Source organism: Arachis ipaensis, chromosome B5, assembly GCF_059453495.1.
Source record: "Arachis ipaensis isolate K30076 ecotype BB chromosome B5, ASM5945349v1, whole genome shotgun sequence".
Lineage (NCBI taxonomy): Eukaryota > Viridiplantae > Streptophyta > Magnoliopsida > Fabales > Fabaceae > Arachis > Arachis ipaensis.
This window is the reverse complement of record NC_142440.1, coordinates 156,075,430-156,095,177: the sequence shown is the minus strand read 5'-3', so window position 1 is coordinate 156,095,177 and position 19,748 is coordinate 156,075,430. Positions and strand designations below refer to the sequence as shown.

At 35.0% G+C, this 19,748-nt stretch overlaps 1 protein-coding gene across 1 annotated transcript; it reads left to right on the top strand.

The window, feature by feature from the left end:
* The first annotated feature begins 1,163 nt into the window (after positions 1–1,163).
* LOC148566346 (uncharacterized) lies at positions 1,164–3,386 on the top strand. The gene is made up of 3 exons (XM_088488821.1): positions 1,164–1,802; positions 1,989–2,592; positions 3,319–3,386. The coding sequence occupies exons 1-3, from the start codon at positions 1,512–1,514 to the stop codon at positions 3,372–3,374; spliced, it is 951 nt and encodes a 316-aa protein (XP_088344947.1). The 5' UTR covers positions 1,164–1,511; the 3' UTR covers positions 3,375–3,386.
* The last annotated feature ends 16,362 nt before the right edge of the window (positions 3,387–19,748 follow it).

Below are 19,748 nucleotides of genomic sequence, written 5' to 3'. Positions count from 1 at the left end.
AAGAAGGCATCTTGGACAACTAGGCCACGCGTTTTTCTCTTCAGTGCAAGTCAATTGAATGATAAAGATTCTCTAGAATTGCTCAGTTTCAAAGCTTTAAAAACTAACAAAGTTGATCGAAGTTACTTAGACATCTTGAGTAGTGTGGTAACTTATGCTTCTGGCCTACCATTGGCTTTGGAAGTTATGGGATCCAACTTTCTGGGCAAAAGTATAGAACAGTGGAAATCTGCGCATTAGATCAATACAGAAGAATTCCCAATAAAAAGATACAAAATGTGCTTAAGGTAAGCTTTGATGGATTGGAGGAATTTGAGAAGGAAATTTTTCTTGATATTGCTTGTTGTTTCAATGGATGTGAATTGAAAGATGTCAAAAGGATACTTTGTGCTCATTATAATGTCGACTCCTTGGAATACGGACTTAAAGTGTTGGTTGAAAAATCACTAATAAAAATGGATGCATATCGTGGAATAATCTTGCATGCACTCATTCAAGACATGGGTAGAGACATTGTTCATCAAGAATCACCAAAAAAGCCTGGGAAGCATAGTCGATTATGGATCCTTGAAGATATAGTTCAAGTTTTTGAAATGAATAGGTAAGATAAGTATGAATGGTTTAGTTAAGTGCTCTTATTATCCCTTGAAAATTTTCAGCTCTCCGACTTCTTTGGATAGAATTAGTAGGACCTTATATTTTTCTAAATGTGTGTAATAAAGTCCTGAAACATATAATTATACATGTAATGATGTTGTTTTGTGTTAACAGGGATCTGACAAAATTGAAATGATACATATGGATTTTCCCAAGTTTGAAAAAGTAATAAGATGGGATGGAGAGGCTTTCAAGAAAATGAGAAATCTCAAAACACTGTTTATTAGACATACTTATTTTTCCCAAGGTCCCAAGTATCTTCCAAATTGGTTAAGAGTGTTGAATTGGGAGGAATATCCTTCACCTTGTTTACCACTTGATTTTCATCCGGAGGGACTTGTCATATTCCAATTATCCGGCAAGAGTATACAATCAGTTAGGTTTCTTGAAAAGCAAAAGGCAAGTCTAAAATTCTTTCATCCAAAACCTTTACATATGACAATAAAAATCTTTAAGGTTTTTTCATCATTTGACATCCTTTTGTTTTTTTTGTTGCAGTACATGAGCTTGACGGTCATAAATCTTGATGATTCTAATGTAGAAGAGATACCTGATATATCCGGAGTCCCAAATTTAGTAAACCTATCATTGAATATGTGCTTGAATTTAATTAAAATTGACGAATCAATTGTATTCTTAGACAGACTTAGCGTATTGAGTGCTCAAGGTTGCAGGAGGCTTAAGAGATTTCCATCTATCAAGTTGACCAATCTTGTACATCTCTGTCTTTCAGGATGCTCTAGTCTTGAACATTTTCCAAAAATGTTGGGAAAATTAAAGGATATACTAACAATTTTGAGAAAGTGACTTCTGCGAGGTCTGAAGTAGATGTTGAAGAAGAACAAGGGAGTCCAATGGCACCTTTGGAGGCAAAACATTCTGCCTGCAAACTACCAGATTTGCTCCATGAATCTTTTACAACTTATCTTACCTGGTTTCGCAATGTGGAAGATTTAGACCTGTCAGAGCATAATTTCACAGTTCTTGATGAAAGCCTCAAAGAACTTTGCTCCTTGAGGTCACTTAGTTTGAATGGCTGCAGAGAACTTCGAGAAATTAAAGGGATTCCACCAAACATAAAGTATTTCTCTGCAAGAAACTGCATATCCTTGACTTACGCCAGCAAAAACATGTTACTTAACAAGGTTCCTCTATCCCTATGTATTGGACTTGATCATTTAAAATTGATATTCTTAATATTATCTCCAGTTTCAAATAACTATCTATTGTACAGACTAGTAATTCTAGTAATCAATTTGTTTCAAATGAAAACTTCTTTGGAACCAAAGCAGTACATATTGTTAAAAGTATGAAATGTATTTGACCAACAGGAATTGCATGAGGATGGAGCCAAGGATTTTGTTCTTCCAAGTAGTAGCATTCCAAAGTGGGTGGAGCATAGTAGCAACAATGATTCAATTTCTTTCTGGTTTCGCAACAAGCTTCCTGAAATCTCTTTATGTGTTCTTGTTGGACCTGCGGTTGATCTTTCGCGTACACACATTTGTCCGGAGTTTATCATCAACAGCAGCAGAGGTCAAGCGGAACATCTTGAATCAGTGGAGACATCCAATCAATTAGTGGATCATATATTTATTACTGATCCAAAATTGATGAAGTCCAAAGTGAATGAAGTGATTTTAAAAAATGAATGGAATCATGTTGTGTGTACAATTAAGTCTTGTGGCCAAAGGGGACCAGCTATCAAGAAACTTGGAATCTATTTTCACAAAGATAGAAGTAGCGTGGCGAATATTCAATTTATTGATCCTCTGTTGCATAAAGAAGAGTTGATCATGGGAAATTTTCAGATAAATATGCAACAACAGAAGTATATGGCATCACATGAAAGGAGGCTTTCATTGGATCTTCCTTTAGGAATGAGTTTTTCATTGAATGATCATGTGAGTAGGGAACCAAATTCCAGTGTGCAAGGTAATTTACATTGATGCCATTTCATTTATGAGTTCATTTTCATTTTCATTTTCATGGGTATTTGTGAGTTCCGTGTAAATCCATAAAACTTGGAATAGTTATACTTCTTATCAAGTAGTAGCTTATTTCTTACTAGGTAGAGAAAATTCAAAGTAACATCTAATTTGGAACCAAAAAATAGTAATTTGTAAAGATAAGCGAAGGTTATATATGTAGTAATTAATTAACTTTTTTTTCTTGACCGGCATAGGCAAGGTGCTTGATCAATTTTGTCATTTTCTTACTCAACCAGGTTTATTCTGCTTGTAGCATATATAAAGTGTGACTATTCATGTGCTTTGCATTATAGGCCCATGTGTTGATGATTTATGTACACTAAGGTTGGGCTTAGGCTACATTGACCTGCCTTGTCATGCATCTTCAGAAAGGGATTATGGTTCAGATTCAACATTGTTAAGCTTAGCAAGTAATGATACTGCTAGTGATGGGGGGTAAACAATTGAAATTTTTATTTTAAACATTCGAAAACAAGACATCTCAATCCCTCTCTATCTTTTGCTCCTTTTTTGGTCTTCATTTTTAAGATGTTCATATAACTAATTTCTAATAAAGAAATTTGTAAAGAGAGAAAGTGAAGAGTTAATTGACTCTTTATTATTCTTCCTAAACTTTGTCTTATATGTAGTTTATATATTTGGGCATTTCATAAAGCTTGAATTCCTACAGAAAGTAATAATGATTTATGGATGTATAGCAAAGAGTTATCCCTGCGCCAATGTTAGCAAGAATTTTTGAACTCTCACCTGAGATCAAATTTAATGCAATTATCATCCACAAGCTACAACATCAGAGATTAAGAGACAGATTTCCTTTTCTTTACCTTTTTCGTCTTGTATATTGTGTATTAGCCCAAGCAGTGTTGGATCACCCTGCTAATATACTGGCAGAATATTCTCAATCCCCATTTTTGGCCGAGACACAAAACCTTCAAGCTCCATTATTTCCCTCTTCATTAAGTGGAATGGCTATTAGAGAAGAATTTCATCACAAAACATGTTGCACTGTGTTGCCAACGACGACAGATGATGATGCTGATGATCTAGAAATGGAAGGATTCTATGCTTCTCTTGATGCTGAGACCAATGTTATTTAATTTTCTCCAAATGAAGAGACCATGGAAGCACTGAAAATAGCACTAGACTTCATCACCAATAATAATGATGCTTCAGTGTTCTTGGATGCTCAACATTGCAGAAACCAGATTAGATGATCTCTCCAGTTTGTCTGCTAATGATGGTTTATCAGGTGCAATGAGAGCATTGATATCTGAAGCTTCAACTGTGTTTGCACAGTGTAGTAGTAGCTATATTGAAGCAAGAGGAGTTTGGTTTTGTCCTTAAGTAACAAGTACATGACAAAAATGTTAATTTCTATTAATTTCTATTAAGGTTTTTTAATAATTGCTAAATAGTTCTTTTTTAAATTTAATTACAAATTAACCCCATATATTTTATTTAATTATAAAAACAATTTTTTATTTTATAAATAATTATTTTAACCAAAATCTACCATCTTTATTAACAATCAAGAACAAAAACAATAACGAATTAGATCTTTCATTGATCCTAATAAATTTTTTGGCCATTCCAATCGATTAAAATATTAAATTTGATCTGTCACGTTTGTGAGGAGTCATGAAATCGTGTTTCGTTGAAAACCAATCGATTGGACTATCAAACCAATTGATTGAATTCTAACTCAATCGATTGAATTTCAGTTTATCACTAAACAATCGATTGTAAATTGCTGGGAAGCATGGTTAGTCATAGTAACCAATTGATTGAACAATGAATTAAATGTGGAATTTATGTAAATCAATCGATTGTTTAGCATTTTCAATCGATTGATTTCTTCAAAACAATCGATTGGTCTCACTATTCAATCGATTGGTTATGGCTAAAAATCGATTAAACTTTGCACATGGTTTTTAATTCAATCGATTGGTTTAAAACTCTTATATTCCTTCAATAGGTAATCTACAATAAGTTAAGTATACTACTCATGGAATAAATCTCTCTATGCATTTGTTGGTGTAATCGATCTTTTCCATTCCACTAGACGCCGCAAAAAAATTGCTCAACCTGAACATATTGGTTGGGCAAGGATGTTCAGATTCACCATAATACAAAAAAAATACTATATTTATAAGATAATAATTATTTGTTGAAACTTGCCTCTGCTGGATCTTTCAAGGTGTATGAAGTTTATGTGTCTTTTGGAACTCTAAAAATAAGATTCCCAATCCCTTGACCTCTGTTGCGCAAAACCTGATGATGATTATGGTAGTCAGTTAGATATGTAATACAAGTAGTGTAATTAATTAAATATCAATAAGTTTGATTATTTATTTTTACGTTAAAAGCATCCTCGTCTGTACGATCATCGCCAATATAAATTGGGAAGCAGTTTTCTTCCTTGGGTTAGCTTCAATTTCGGGTACTCATTGAGCACCAATCAAACTTGAAGCGCCAATGCAGCCCAACACTGAGGATGTAACCAATCAATGAATAGTCTAGGATAATTAAAAAATGAAAATTGATAGGGTTGAGTCACTATAACTATAGTACATTCTCATGAACACAACGAATATGAACGGACAAACAGACTGAAATCATTTCCCTGCAACAAATGAACGAAATCACAGCAAGCAAGGTAGGTAGGAAGAAAGAAGTAGTGACTTAAAGAAAACATTATTAAAGTAAAGGAGATGAAGAAATTAGGTGTTACCTTGAGGAGAAAGTCTCCACAATCGATTGAAGTTTCAAACCAATCGATTGAATTAGAAGTCACGTGCAAAGTTCAATCGATTTTTAGCCATAACCAATCGATTGAATAGTGAGACCAATCGATTGTTTTGAAGAAATCATTCGATTGAAAATCCTAAACAATCGATTGAATTACATAAATTCGACATTTAATTCATTGTTCAATCGATTGGTTACTATGACCAATCGATTGATTTATGCAAAACCATGCTTCCCAGCAATTTACAATCGATTGTTTAGTGATAAACTGAAATCCAATCGAATTGAGTTAGAATTCAATCGATTAGTTTGATAGTCCAATCTATTGGTTTTCAACGAAACACAATTTCATGACTCCTCACGAACGTGACAGATCAAATTTAATATTTTAATCGATTGGAATGGCCAAAAAATTTATTAGGATCAATAGAAGATCTAATTCGTTATTGTTTTTATTCTTGATTGTTAATAAAGATGATAGATTTTGGTTAAAATAATTATTTATAAAATAAAAAATCGTTTTTATAATTAAATAAAATATATGGGGTTAATTTGTAATTAAATTTAAAAAAGGACTATTTAGCAATTATTAAAAAACCTTAAAAAATATGTTTTGTTATAAAACCATTTAATGGTCCAAACGTTTTGGGACCACCGAATTCTGAACCTAGTAAAAGGAAAGGCACTCAAAGCTCAAATGGATGTGATGAAGGAGAAAGTACCACGTTTGCAACATGAGCATGACTGGGCAAAGGAAAACCAGGAAAAAATCAAAGCTGAATCGTTTGGAGAAAAATTTAAAAAGATTGTTGTAAAGTCAGCTCTACAAGATTAGCAAGAGGAGTTTGGTTTTGTCCTTAAGTAACAAGTACATGACAAAAATTTTAATTTCTATTAAGTTCACTATATCAATTATCATATGTTTTCCTTTCAGATAGTGCTAACTGCTAAGCCTGTAGGATAATAATTTCACAACTTTAAAAACCGAAAAGCAAACTATTTCAAATAAGCTGAACTAGTACTAAACCATTCTTTTGCATCTAAGTTTTGAAAATATAAAGAAAAAGAGTACATCCTGTTTCCACTTCAAAAAATAATTTCAGCTCTGCAATTTCTGTCTTATTGGACATTTCATTTCACTGTCCAACCTACAAGTGATAAGTACAATAGAACAATTTGTAACTAGTAAAATAAAATAAGCAAGATAATCATACTAAAATATAAAGAAAAATCAAAACGAATAAGAATAGAAATCCAACTTTTGTGTTTTAGTTCAAATTTCAAAAAAATTATATTTTTATAAACTGATGGATGTAAAATGGAACATTAAATGATTTTTAAGTTTATTAAAAATTATCATTTGACTCGTTAACATTTGAAAAATTATTACTGGGATTAATTATATTTAAAATATTATATCAATTAAAATGACCAATTATATTTATATAATATGTAAGTTGAGAAATAATTAAAATACTATAACAATTAAATTATCATTTAATTTGTGAAATTAAGTATAAAATTTATTGTTTTGATAACCTTATGCTCTAAAAAATCAAAGCCACAACTTCAAGTTAATACTTAAGATTAAATTTGACTTCCAATTCAATATAGCTCTCTAATTTTTAATTGAGCCAAATTGTACCCTTAAATTTGTAAGTTCTGTTTTCATTCATAAATTTAAATAAAAAAAATAGTATTTTTTTTTTGGAATTTGAGCTAAAATAGTAAAATACAAAAGTTAAATTTCTATTCTTATTCATTGTGATTTTTTTTATATTTTATTTGAATTGAAATGAGAGTATTTTTTTATTGACAAAAATGTTAATACTATATTACTATGTAGTAGTACTAAATCCAATAAGCTAGATTCAATTTATTATTGATGGTTTCAGTGGCTAAGAGAAGGGGGGTTGAATCTTAGCCCCCTTTTCGCTTGATAACCCTTGCTGACCTGTGAGACCAATTCAGGAAACTTTTTGTCTTTTTATCTCGTCACTGGATACGAGACTTTTTCTTTTGTCTCGTCCTTAGCCACGAGACTTTTCTTTTTGTCTCGTCACATGGCACGAGATATTTTTGGTTTTTGCTCCTGTGCAGTAGAAACAAAAATGGAGTAGAGAAGAGAGAAAGATTACACCCAGATATATCCTGGTTCAGCTGCTAAGTGCAGTGCAGCCTACATCCAGTCTCCATCACAAGCATGATGGAATTTCACTATAATCAATCTGATTACAAACTGTAAAGTGCTAACCCAACTTACAAGGGGATTCCCACAGAATCGTGAAACACAACAAAGATGAACAAAGGAACTTTAAGACATCTATGGCCTTTTCTTTTAATTTTGCACTCTCTGCCTTTTTCCGCCCTATGGCTTTTTCATACAAACTTCACTGTTTGCCTTTTTCCATGAGACTCAAGACATGACAAAATTAAACAGAAAAATACTAAACAGAATACATTGAAGGAGAAGAGAAATCTGTTAGCTCAGGTAGCTCTGAGAACTCTGTGCCTTGCACTCTCAAATTTTCTCCTTGCTTCAAACAGTGGTAGTTCACTCTTTTTATAGAAGAGGGAAGCCTCCACACTTGAAGCCAAAACCCAAGCTTAACTTCTAACTCCTTCAAGAAACAGAACCGGTTCGGCCACATAGAGAGAGAAGAGACAACCATGCAAAACCCAACATGCAATTACCTCTAGTCCTTTCTTGATCATCATTCTTCATCAATCCGAGCTCTCCATCCTTGGCTTGCTCTCCAAGATGGATTTCTGGCCCTTGATGCTTCATGATGATGATGACGTCATCTGCTTCAATCTCTGCCTCTACCATCACTTCGCCACTCTAGCTACTTCCTGTGGTGGTTGAGCAGAATCAAACACAAGCCATGCTTCAAAAATCTCATCTTGCTGGCCGATTCTTCTTCTTCCTTTTTTTGAGCATGAAGAGCTCAAGATTACCTCACCAAATCTAACCATATTTGGTGAAAATCTCAGCCACAGCTCATTTTTATTTTAGTATGTTTTCTTACCATCATTGTGATGGTCTTTAGGCTTGCTCTCCCTTCCTTTCGGTAGCTTATTTTTGCTTCCATGGCTACCAATGTTTCCTGGTTAAAGACTGAAAGAGAGAGGAAGGAAAGATGAGAGAGAATGAAGAGTAAAAGCAATTAATTGAAATAGAACATATTAAATGGGATTGCTTTTACTTTCCTTGCTTGAATGGCGTGCTGCATTGATCAAATCAATCATGTCACTCATATTCTCTCTCTCATTTATGTTTCCAATGCTGGCAAATTAAATTTTGAAATCCATCCCTTAACAAGAGATTGAATCCGTTGGAAAGCATGGAGTCAATTTGCTTTCTTTCATTATGTATCGGATCAAGCATTGGATCTTTAGTTTGATATGGGCTTCATGTTGAAATTCAATAAAAGCTGGCCCAATTAATAACATTTGCTTTCCTGATGTATATTTTTCGGATCATGCATTGAGCAAATAGGGAAGCATTCATTTGGGCTTGTAGCAATAATAAATCAATCTGGCCCATGTAACAATACATTGTTTCAGCCACAATAATTCAACATCAAAGCTGAAATTCTTAGAAGTATATTGGGCTTGCACCAGATTTTCATTTTTGGCCCAATCTGAACCTGCATTGCAAAAATTAATTTAATCATTTTAATTTAGTATCAATAATTTTTGCAACTGATTTTATTAATAATGTTTGATCATCACTTAATTAGAAATAGAGTTTTCCAAACTCATCAATCTCCCCCTTGATGACAAACATTATTAAAATTGAAATGGAAAGGAATTTAAAGTTTGAGTAAAAAATACTCCCTTTGAAGTTGAATTTCTCCCCCTTTCAAATTGTCACATGGCTCCCCCTTGATATATGCTTTTCTTACCAAGGGAAGCACTAACCTGTAACAATTTAATCAAGCTTCAAGAAACAGTGTTATTCAACATTTTATTTTGATATGTTGAATGCTTGATTTATGAGCAGATTTGAATGATATACAAAACTCATTTGTTATCAATAATTTGATTATCTGCTTAAAAATTTTTTCATACATCAATCAAAAAGGCTATCCAAATGATTTTCAAACATTTTCTAGTCAGGATATCAGAGCAAAAAAATTATTATGATGAGAAAAATATTTGAAGTACACATGATCAAAACATGGCAGTTTTTATACTTTACAATTTAAAGGAACTGCTAAAAATATCAAGCATGTTAACCAGGATGAAACAGAGTATTCAATACAATCATGCATATTCATCAAGGTTAATTAACAATCAATCACACATGCATTGCCAAATCATTATAAAACAGTAGCTTCAATGCTATCATCAAGCATCAAAATATATCCTTTTAACCAGGGTGATCATGAATTTTTAACAGAAAATTTCATCCCCTGTTTTTCATATTTCAATTTTCAGCTTTTCTCCCCCTTTTGTCATCAAAGGGGCACCTGCAAGAAACGATGATTATGGGAAACATAATATGCAATATAAAACCCAAAACATAACCAAAAGGTGTCATCAAAGTATCACCTAGGTAGCTATTGTCAGTTTCAAACCTAACAAAACAAAGTAACTAATTGAGCAAAAGTGTGCCAATATCAAACAGTAACCAGAAAGTTAATCATCAGAAAGATTAAAGTCAGAGTCCTCTGCTCCTGCATCACTACCAACTTCATCCTCAAGGCTTTCCAACATTAGGCTGACCCTTTCTTGGCATTTCTTCCATGCCGACTCATTTTCATATGCAAGTTTGCGAGCAGACTTGTGAAATTGAACCATGAGATCGGACATATTGGTGAATTCTGTGAGGATTTCTTTGAGGGAACCAGTCGTCTTTGAGGATTCTGGGCGGCCCTCAAAGTCGTCATCAGAAGCCATTGATTTCTTTCCCTTTTTAGCAGCCCCGCCTCCTTTGATCATGGAGACCTTGTTCTCTACATCCTCATTGGTTAAATCTACCTTAAAGTACTCAAAAATGCACATGAGAAACATTCCATAAGGTAGATTAGCCTTTTTAGTACTCTTCACAGACTCCCACATGTGTTGAATCATAATATAACTAAATGAAATGGAAGATGAAGTAACAAGAGCAAATATTATGAGACAGTCAGATACGGTTACCCTGTTGTGAGAACCACTTTGAGGAGTGAGAATGTGAGTTATGATGCGGTGCAGCAGGGAATTAGTTGGACCCAAAGCCTTGTGAGTCGGAACAGTTCCATCTAGGCCAGATAAATTTTCACATATTTGATGAAGCACCTGCTTGTATGTAACCCCTACATGTGAATCCCATTTATCACTCATGTAAGCCTTTGGCCCTTCATCAATGTATCCAAGGGCAGAAGAGATGGTTTCAGAATTCAGGGTGATATGAGCCCGTTTCACATAAGAATGAAGGCTACCATCAATAAACCTCAGATTCGCATAGAACTGTCTTACCAACCCTGGGTACACCATTTTATGAATAAGGAGCAACGGTGCCCATTTGAGACTATCGAACAGGGGCTGGAGATTGATTCCTTTGGAGGCTAGAGACTCGAGATTCACTAGGTAAGAGGGGCACAGTGTCGTTTCTCCAAAACTTCTTTGTGAAATTCAAAGAAAGCACACGTAGAGAACCTTGAAGGATCAAAATGTGAGTGCGGTTTGTGAAACTTGTTCTTGAACTCCATTGACCCAATGTTCGTGGGTTCTCTGGTCTCATGAAGTACGAAACCCTTTGTCTTCTGTGAACTCTTCCCGGATGCATGTGGAGTGGTTCTTTTCGGCGATGATGGAGGAGGTGAGGTATGAGACTCCTCTTCTTCTTCTTCCATGCTTGGCTCCTTCGCCTTCTCGCTTTTTCTTCTTCCAGATGATTTTTGAGCAATAACTTTGCGCCTCATAGTTTCGGTCTTCTTGGTGGGGGGTGAAAGGGAAGATGAAGAGGTGGAGTGAATGTGAATGTGTGTATGTGTTTGGGGTGTAGAGGGTTTTTGAGATAGGCGAATTCTCTCACTCTTCCTTGGTGCTGTTTTCTTTTTCATAATGATGAAGATCAATGGAAATGGAAGTTGGAGAGGGAGAGGTGGCCGAATGGTGAGGTGAATGGAGGGAGGTTAGAGGAGCATTAAATGCTTGATTGGAAAGAGAGAGTGGAGGGAGTTATTAGCCATTAAGAGAGCGGTTATTATCCAAAGGGGTTTCAAAAACTGAAAAGAAGTTTCCTTGAATCAAGGGATTAGTTGGAGGAAAAGATTTGATTTGACAACATGTTTCTTCCAACAAGATTTGATAAGACAACCAAGAGATTTTGTGGATTTATTTTCCAAATAAAACAGGAAACTAACAAAACTGTCATGGTGGGGTCAAGGAATTTTGGTGGGGCCCATAAAGTTTGAATTCTGCGTTGCCTCCCTCTTTACCACAGTTCCTTCATCATCCCTGCATTTTTATCTCGTCCAATCCTACGAGACAAAACTGAACAGAATCAACTTTTCACAAATTATCAATGAAACTTAAATCAAACATTCCCAAACTTTTTCTCAGGGTACAGAATCTATCTTCACAGAGGGGTTTTGTAAAAATATCAGCAATTTGGTCTTCAGATTTTACAAATTGAATATCAATAGTACCCTTTTGCACATGCTCCCTAATAAAATGATATTTTATCTCAATGTGCTTGGTTCTTGAGTGCAGAACTGGATTTTTTGAAATGTTTATAGCACTCATATTATCACAAAATAAGGGTATACTATTGATCTTTAATTTGTAATCTTCTAATTGTGTTTTTAGCCAAATTAATTGAGAGCAACATGCAGATGCGGATATGTATTCTGCTTCAGCTGTGGATAAAGCCACTGTGGCTTGCTTTTTGCTTGACCACATGTTGAGTGAGCTTCCAAGGAAGCAACACATGCCGGATGTGCTTCGTCTATCCACTCTATCTCCCGCATAATCTGCATCACAAAACCCTACTGCACAAAAGTCATCAGATTTAGGATACCATAGCCCATAATTACAGGTTCCCTTAATGTATCTAATGATGCGTTTAACAGCCGTAAGATGGGATTCTTTTGGGTGAGATTGAAACCTTGAACATACACCCACACTTTGGACAATGTCCGGTCTAGAGGAGGTAAGATACATAAGTGAACCTATCATTCCTCTATACCTTGTTTCATCCACATCTTGGCCATCATCATCCTTTTCAAGTTTTGTGTTAGGATGCATCGGTGTACTCATTGATTTGGAATTTTCTAGGCCAAACTTTTTGATAAGTTCTTTTGCATACTTTCCTTGGTGAATAAAAGTACCACTAGGAGTTTGTTTGATTTGGAGGCCAAGAAAGAAAGTTAGCTCTCCCATTAAACTCATTTCAAACTCACTAGTCATAAGTTTTCCAAACTCTTCACACAAGGATACATTGGCCGATCCAAATACAATGTCATCAACATAAACTTGAATAAGAAGTATATCATTATTAGATGCTTTGATAAATAAAGTAGTGTCGGTGGTACCCCTTTGAAAATGATTTTCCAACAAGAAAGCACTAAGCCTTTCATACCAAGCTCTTGGAGCTTGTCTAAGACCATAAAGAGCCTTAGTTAATTTGAAAACATGATTTGGAAACTTTTTATCCTCAAAACCGGGGGGTTGAGCCACATACACTTCTCTATCAATAAAACCATTAAGGAAAGCACACTTAACATCCATTTGAAACATTTTGAAACCTTTATGGGCGGCATAGGCAAGAAGCAACCTAATTGCTTCCATTCTAGCTACCGGAGCAAAAGACTCATCAAAATCTATTCCCTTTTCTTGATCGTAACCTTGGGCTACTAATCTAGCCTTGTTACGAACAACTTGTCCATCCTCACCAAGTTTATTTTTAAATACCCATTTAGTACCCGTTACTTTCTTACCATCCGGATGGGGTACTAGTGTCCAAACCTCATTTTTGTCGAATTGAGCAAGCTCTTCTTTCATTGCATTAACCCATTATGGGTCTTCAAGAGCTTGTTTGACATTGTTGGGCTCCATTTGTGACAAGAGAGCAAGATTGCTAGGTTCGGCTTGCCTTTTGGTGGAGGATCTTGTGGTTACACCTTGAGAGGGATCACCAATGATGAAGTCATGAGGATAACCCCTCATGGACTTCCATTCTCTAGGATTTCGGGTAGGTGTTAAGCTTTGATGAACTTCTGATGGTCTCACTGTTTCAGTTTCTCGTGTCTGCTCAGGAGACAAAATGGAAGTTTCTCCTTCAATCTGAGGAGATAAAACCGGGCTGACAAATTCTTCATTTTGCACAGATTTGAGATTTTCTTTACTTGTTCCAGCCTCTTCACAATCTGAATCATTATCCTTTACAATACTGGGAATTAAGTTAGAATCACAAAAAGTAACATGTATGGATTCCTCTATAGTTCTATGCTCTTTGAGATAAACTCTATAGGCCTTGCTTGTGGTGGAATATCCAACAAACATTCCTTCATAGGATTTTGGATCAAACTTTCCAAAGTTTTCCTTATTGTTAAGTACAAAGCATTTGCATCCAAAAACATGAAAGTACTTAAGATTTGGAGGGGTTCCTTTCCATAGCTCATAAGGGGTTTTCTTTAATCCTTTTCTAATGATTGTTCTATTCAAAATATAATATGCTGTGTTCACAGCTTCAGCCCATAAAAATTTAGGAATCTCATTTTCACATAGCATAGCCCTAGTCATCTCTTGAATGCTTCTATTCCTTCTTTCAACCACCCCATTTTGTTGGGGGGTTCTAAGGCATGAAAAATTATGAGAAATTCCTAAGTCATCACAGAATTTTTCAAAATCTTGATTTTCAAATTCTCTTCCATGATCACTTCTCAAATGGACAATTTTCAAATCTTTTTCATTTTGAATTTTCTTGCAAAGGGTGGAAAAGGCATGAAAAGCATCATTTTTATGAGCAAGGAAAAATACCCAACCAAATCTAGAGTAATCATCTACCACCACAAGACCAAAGTGTTTACCTCCTAAACTTTGAGTTCTAGTTGGTCCGAAAAGATCAATATGTAACATCTCCAATGGCCTTTTGGTTGAGATTCCATCTTTAGGTTTAAAAGAGGATTTTACTTGTTTGCCCAATTGACAAGCATCACAAGTAAGATCCTTATCAAATTTTATATTTGGAATTCCTCTAACTAGATTTTTCTTAACTAACTTAGAAATTTGGTACATGCTTGCATGTCCCAACTTTCTATGCCATAGCCATTTTTCAGAATCAAGAGATGTAAAGCATGTTACATTTTGTTCTTTTAGGTCCTCAAGAGTTAATCCATACACATTATTGCATCTTTTAGCTTCAAATAAAATATCCCCAGTTTTCTCACAAACAACCAAACAAACAAACTTCTTAAAAACAACTTTAAAACCCAAATTACACAATTGACTAACACTAAGCAAATTATGTTTCAAACCATGTACAAGGAGAACATCATTTATACAAGATGAAAATTTTTTACCAACTTTCCCAACAGCCACTATTTTTCCTTTTGCATCATTACCGAATGTGACAAGTCCTCCATCATATTCATCAAGCTTTATGAAGAAGGTTGTCTTTCTGGTCATATGCCTAGAGCATCCGCTATCCATATACCACATATTTTCCTTTCGTTTGGATGCTAGGCACACCTACAAAACAAGCTTAAGAGACCTTAGGTATCCAAATCTTTTTGGATCCTTTTACGTTAAACCATCTTCTATGTCCTAAGCCATTGTAATAAAAAACAACTTTACAAACTTTATCACCAATCATTCTTTCACCAAAGAAACATTGAATAGGAAAGTGACCATTTCAATTGCATAGGCTACAAAATCTTGGAGTTGCTGTTTTGTTAAAGTAGGTTGGGTCTTGATACCTTGTATCATTTGAAGATGAAGCAATGTTTTCAAAATGAGATTTTTCAGTTTTATAAAACCCCAACCCATCCTTATCATAAAGAGGTTTTTGACTAGCCAAGATTTGATTCAGATTTTCAGAACTTTGTGTGAACTTGGCTAAGTCTTCCTTAAGCCTTTTAACCTCTTTAAGCAACTCTTCATTTTGTTTAAAACAATCTACATATGCAAGAACGGAATGGTTACTTTCACAGCTCTTAATTTGGGCTCTTAACTGCTTATTTTCTTCAACAAGATCACAAGCAGTTTCGGCCTCTCTCACTTTCTCTTTAAGAAAACTATTTTCAGCCTTAAGAATGGTGATTTGTTGTTCAAGTTCTTGATTTTCCAACAGAAAACATCTTATTTTTTCAGAAAGGTGGTCTATCATAAGATGGAGATCCTCAGTGTTAGGGTTGTGAAAGACTACCTGATCTATGTGATCTGCCATGAGACATGGTTGTGACTTGGTCTCGGTTTCTTCATCATCATCTGAGTCATTCTCCAAGTCTTCCCATGAGGCCATCAGTCCCTTCTTCTTTCCTCTTTTCGGCTTCTCCTCCCTTTTTAACTTGGGACAATCAGATTTGAAATGCCCCATTTCCTTGCAGTTGTAACAGGTTACCTTGCTAAGGTCTTTCTTTACTCTCCTTGAGCTGCTGCCTTTGCCTTTGAGCTTCATCATTTTCCTGAATTTTTTGGCAAACAACACAAATTCATGTTCAGAGGAGTTATCAATGGATTCTTCATCCAGAGGGTTAGTCATAGAAGAAAAAGAGATTCCTTTCTTTTTTGAATCTTTTTTCAAATAGATGTTTTCAAAAGCAAGAAGATTTCCTCTCAAATCATCACAAGTCATGGAGTCTAAGCTACTGCTCTCAGAAATAATTAAAGCTTTTGTTTCCCACTCTTTTGTGAGACATCTCAGCACTCTTTTCACTAGCACAGAATCAGGATATGTAATTCCCAGAGCATCTAAGCCAACAATGATGATGTTGAATCGTTCAAACAGTTCATCAATGGACTCTCCTTCCTTCATTGCAAACATTTCATACTCTCTGTTCAACATGTCTGTCCGAGTCTTCTTTACAATGGTAGTTCCTTCATGGGTGATTTGCAATTTGTCCCAGATTTCCTTTGCCGTTGTGCATCTTGATACCCGTCGGTACTCCTCGAAGCTGATAGCACAGTTGAGCAGGTTTACTGCCTTGGCGTTTAACTCCACCTTCTTCCTATCTTCCTCGGTCCAGCTTGCTTCTGGTTTGAGAGAAACTATTCCTTCAGCACTTGTGTTAGTTGGAAATTGAGGGCCTTCCAAGATGATCTTCCAAAGTCTATAGTCTACTGCTTGCACAAAGATCTTCATTCTCTCTTTCCAATAGGTATAGTTTTTTCCATTGAAAAGAGGCGGTCTGTTGCTTGACTGTCCTTCTGTAAGTTGTAGGACACCACATTTGAGCCACTGTTTTCTGCCATGAGGATCTTTACTCCAAGCTGCAAAGCTTGATCTCTTTGAGACCAAGCTCTGATACCAATTGATGGTTTCAGCGGCTAAGAGAAGGGGGGGTTGAATCTTAGCCCCCTTTTCGCTTGATAACCCTTGCTGACCTGTGAAACCAATTCAGGAAACTTTTTGTCTTTTTATCTCGTCACTGGATACGAGACTTTTTCTTTTGTCTCGTCCTTAGCCACGAGACTTTTCTTTTTGTCTCGTTACTTGGCACGAGATATTTTTGGTTTTTGCTCCTGTGCAGTAGAAACAGAAATGGAGTAGAGAAGAGAGAAAGATTACATCTAGATATATTCTGGTTCAGCTGCTAAGTGCAGTGCAGCCTACATCCAGTCTCCATCACAAGCATGATGGAATTTCACTATAATCAATCTGATTACAAACTGTAAAGTGTTAACCCAACTTACAAGGGGATTCCCACAGAATCATGAAACACAACATAGATGAACAAAGGAACTCTAAGACATCTATGGCTTTTTCTTTTAATTTTGCACTCTTTGCCTTTTTTCGCTCTATGACTTTTTCATACAAACCTCATTGTTTTCCTTTTTCCATGAGACTCAAGACATGATAAAATTAAACAGAAAAATACTAAACAGAATACATTGAAGGAGAAGAGAAATCTGTTAGTTCAGGTAGCTCTGAGAATTCTGTGCCTTGCACTCTCAAATTTTCTCCTTGCTTCAAACAGTGGTAGTTCACTCTTTTTATAGAAGAGGGAAGCCTCCACACTTGAAGCCAAAACCCAAGCTTAACTTCTAACTCCTTCAAGAAACAGAACTGGTTCGGCCACATAGAGAGAGAAGAGACAACCATGCAAAACCCAACATGCAATTACCTCTAGTCCTTTCTTGATCATCATTCTTCATCAATCCGAGCTCTCCATCCTTGGCTTGCTCTCCAATATGGATTTCTGGCCCTTGATGCTTCATGATGATGATGACTTCATCTGCTTCAATCTCTGCATCTACCATCACTTCGCCACTCTAGCTACTTCCTGTGGTGGTTGAGCAGAATCAAAGACAAGCCATGCTTCAAGAATCTCATCTTGCTGGCCGATTCTTCTTCTTCCTTTTTTTGAGCATAAAGAGCTCAAGATTACCTCACCAAATCTAACCATATTTTGTGAAAATTTCAGCCACAGCTCATTTTTATTTTAGTATGTTTTCTTGCCATCATTGTGATGGTCTTTAGGCTTGCTCTCCCTTCCTTTCGGTAGCTTATTTTTGCTTCCATGGCTACCAATGTTTCCTGGTTAAAGACCGAAAGAGAGAGGAAGGAAAGATGAGAGAGAATGAAGAGTAAAAGCAATTAATTGAAATAGAACATATTAAATGGGATTGCTTTTACTTCCCTTGCTTGAGTGGCGTGCTGCATTGATCAAATCAATCATGTCACTCATATTCTCTCTCTCATTTATGTTTCCAATGCTGGCAAATTAAATTTTGAAATCCATCCCTTAACAAGAGATTGAATCCGTTGGAAAGCATGGAGTCAATTTGCTTTCTTTCATTATGTATCGGATCAAGCATTGGATCTTTGGTTTGATATGGGCTTCATGTTGAAATTCAATAAAAGCTGGCCCAATTAATAACATTTTCTTTCCTGATGTATATTTTTCGGATCATGCATTGAGCAAATAGGGAAGCATTCATTTGGGCTTGTAGCAATAATAAATCAATCTGGCCCATGTAACAACACATTGTTTCAGCCACAATAATTCAACATCAAAGTTGAAATTCTTAGAAGTATATTGGGCTTGTACCAGATTTTCATTTTTAGCCCAATCTGAACCTGCATTGCAAAAATTAATTTAATCATTTTAATTTAGTATCAATAATTTTTGCAACCGAGTTTATTAATAATGTTTGATTATCACTTAATTAGAAATAGAGTTTTCCAAACTCATCAATTACATATACAAGTAAATTGAATCAAGATTGATATAACATATATATAGTAAATTATAAATTTACTTTAGTTGATTTACATTGAAAGAGTATAAATTGAATTCAGTTGATTCGATTTATATAAATTTATTTTAGGACATGCATGTAAGCTAATTCACTTTTTTAGGACATTGATGTAATTTTAATTATTTTACGGTGTAAACCCTCAATTATATCACACAATCAATTTCAGATATCTAAAGTAGTAATGAAAACAAATCATATAATTGTCCATTATTTAAATGGCAGTGCGTTCTGCATCACTTAGCAGTTTCAAAAAGCCCCATTTACCTATGAAACTTGATTCGAGATTCTACCAATACTGGGTTCTTTACTGAAACCTTAAACGTATACACTTCCATGGTTTCACACACCGCTGAGCATGGGAATACCTTCACTTACCCTTTGCTAAAGGCCTGTGCCAACCTTGGTTTCATTATTCATGGACTATGATTCTTTCAATTAAATAAATAGAAAATACATCCCTTTCATTTTTACTTGATTTGATTTGTTATTTTTTCAAATTATATGTTTTGACTTCACTTTAAATTTTTTTTTATTTTATTTTTCCAACAAAGTAGCACAAATAGTGATAAGGAGTTATTTTCAGTCTAGGATAGTTATTTCTTTTTAAACCAGTAGAATCTAATATTGTTTAAGAAAAACTAAGCCTAATGAATAATAATTATACATTTATGGTTGTGATTGCAAATACAATTCAAGTACTTACAATTTATATCGGCTTCCTTTTTTTTTCTCATTCTATTTAGATTTGCTATATATATTCCCAATCAATCAATTTGATTGGTTTGATGTTTAGTCCTATATATTAGAGATCTTGATTAGGAGAGAAACAAATAGAGCTAGCGAAACGAAACACCATTGAAATTTTTCTAAACTTTATGTTGGAATCTAATTTATTTTTCGTTACATTTTGAAAGGCACAGCACAAGCACAAGACCC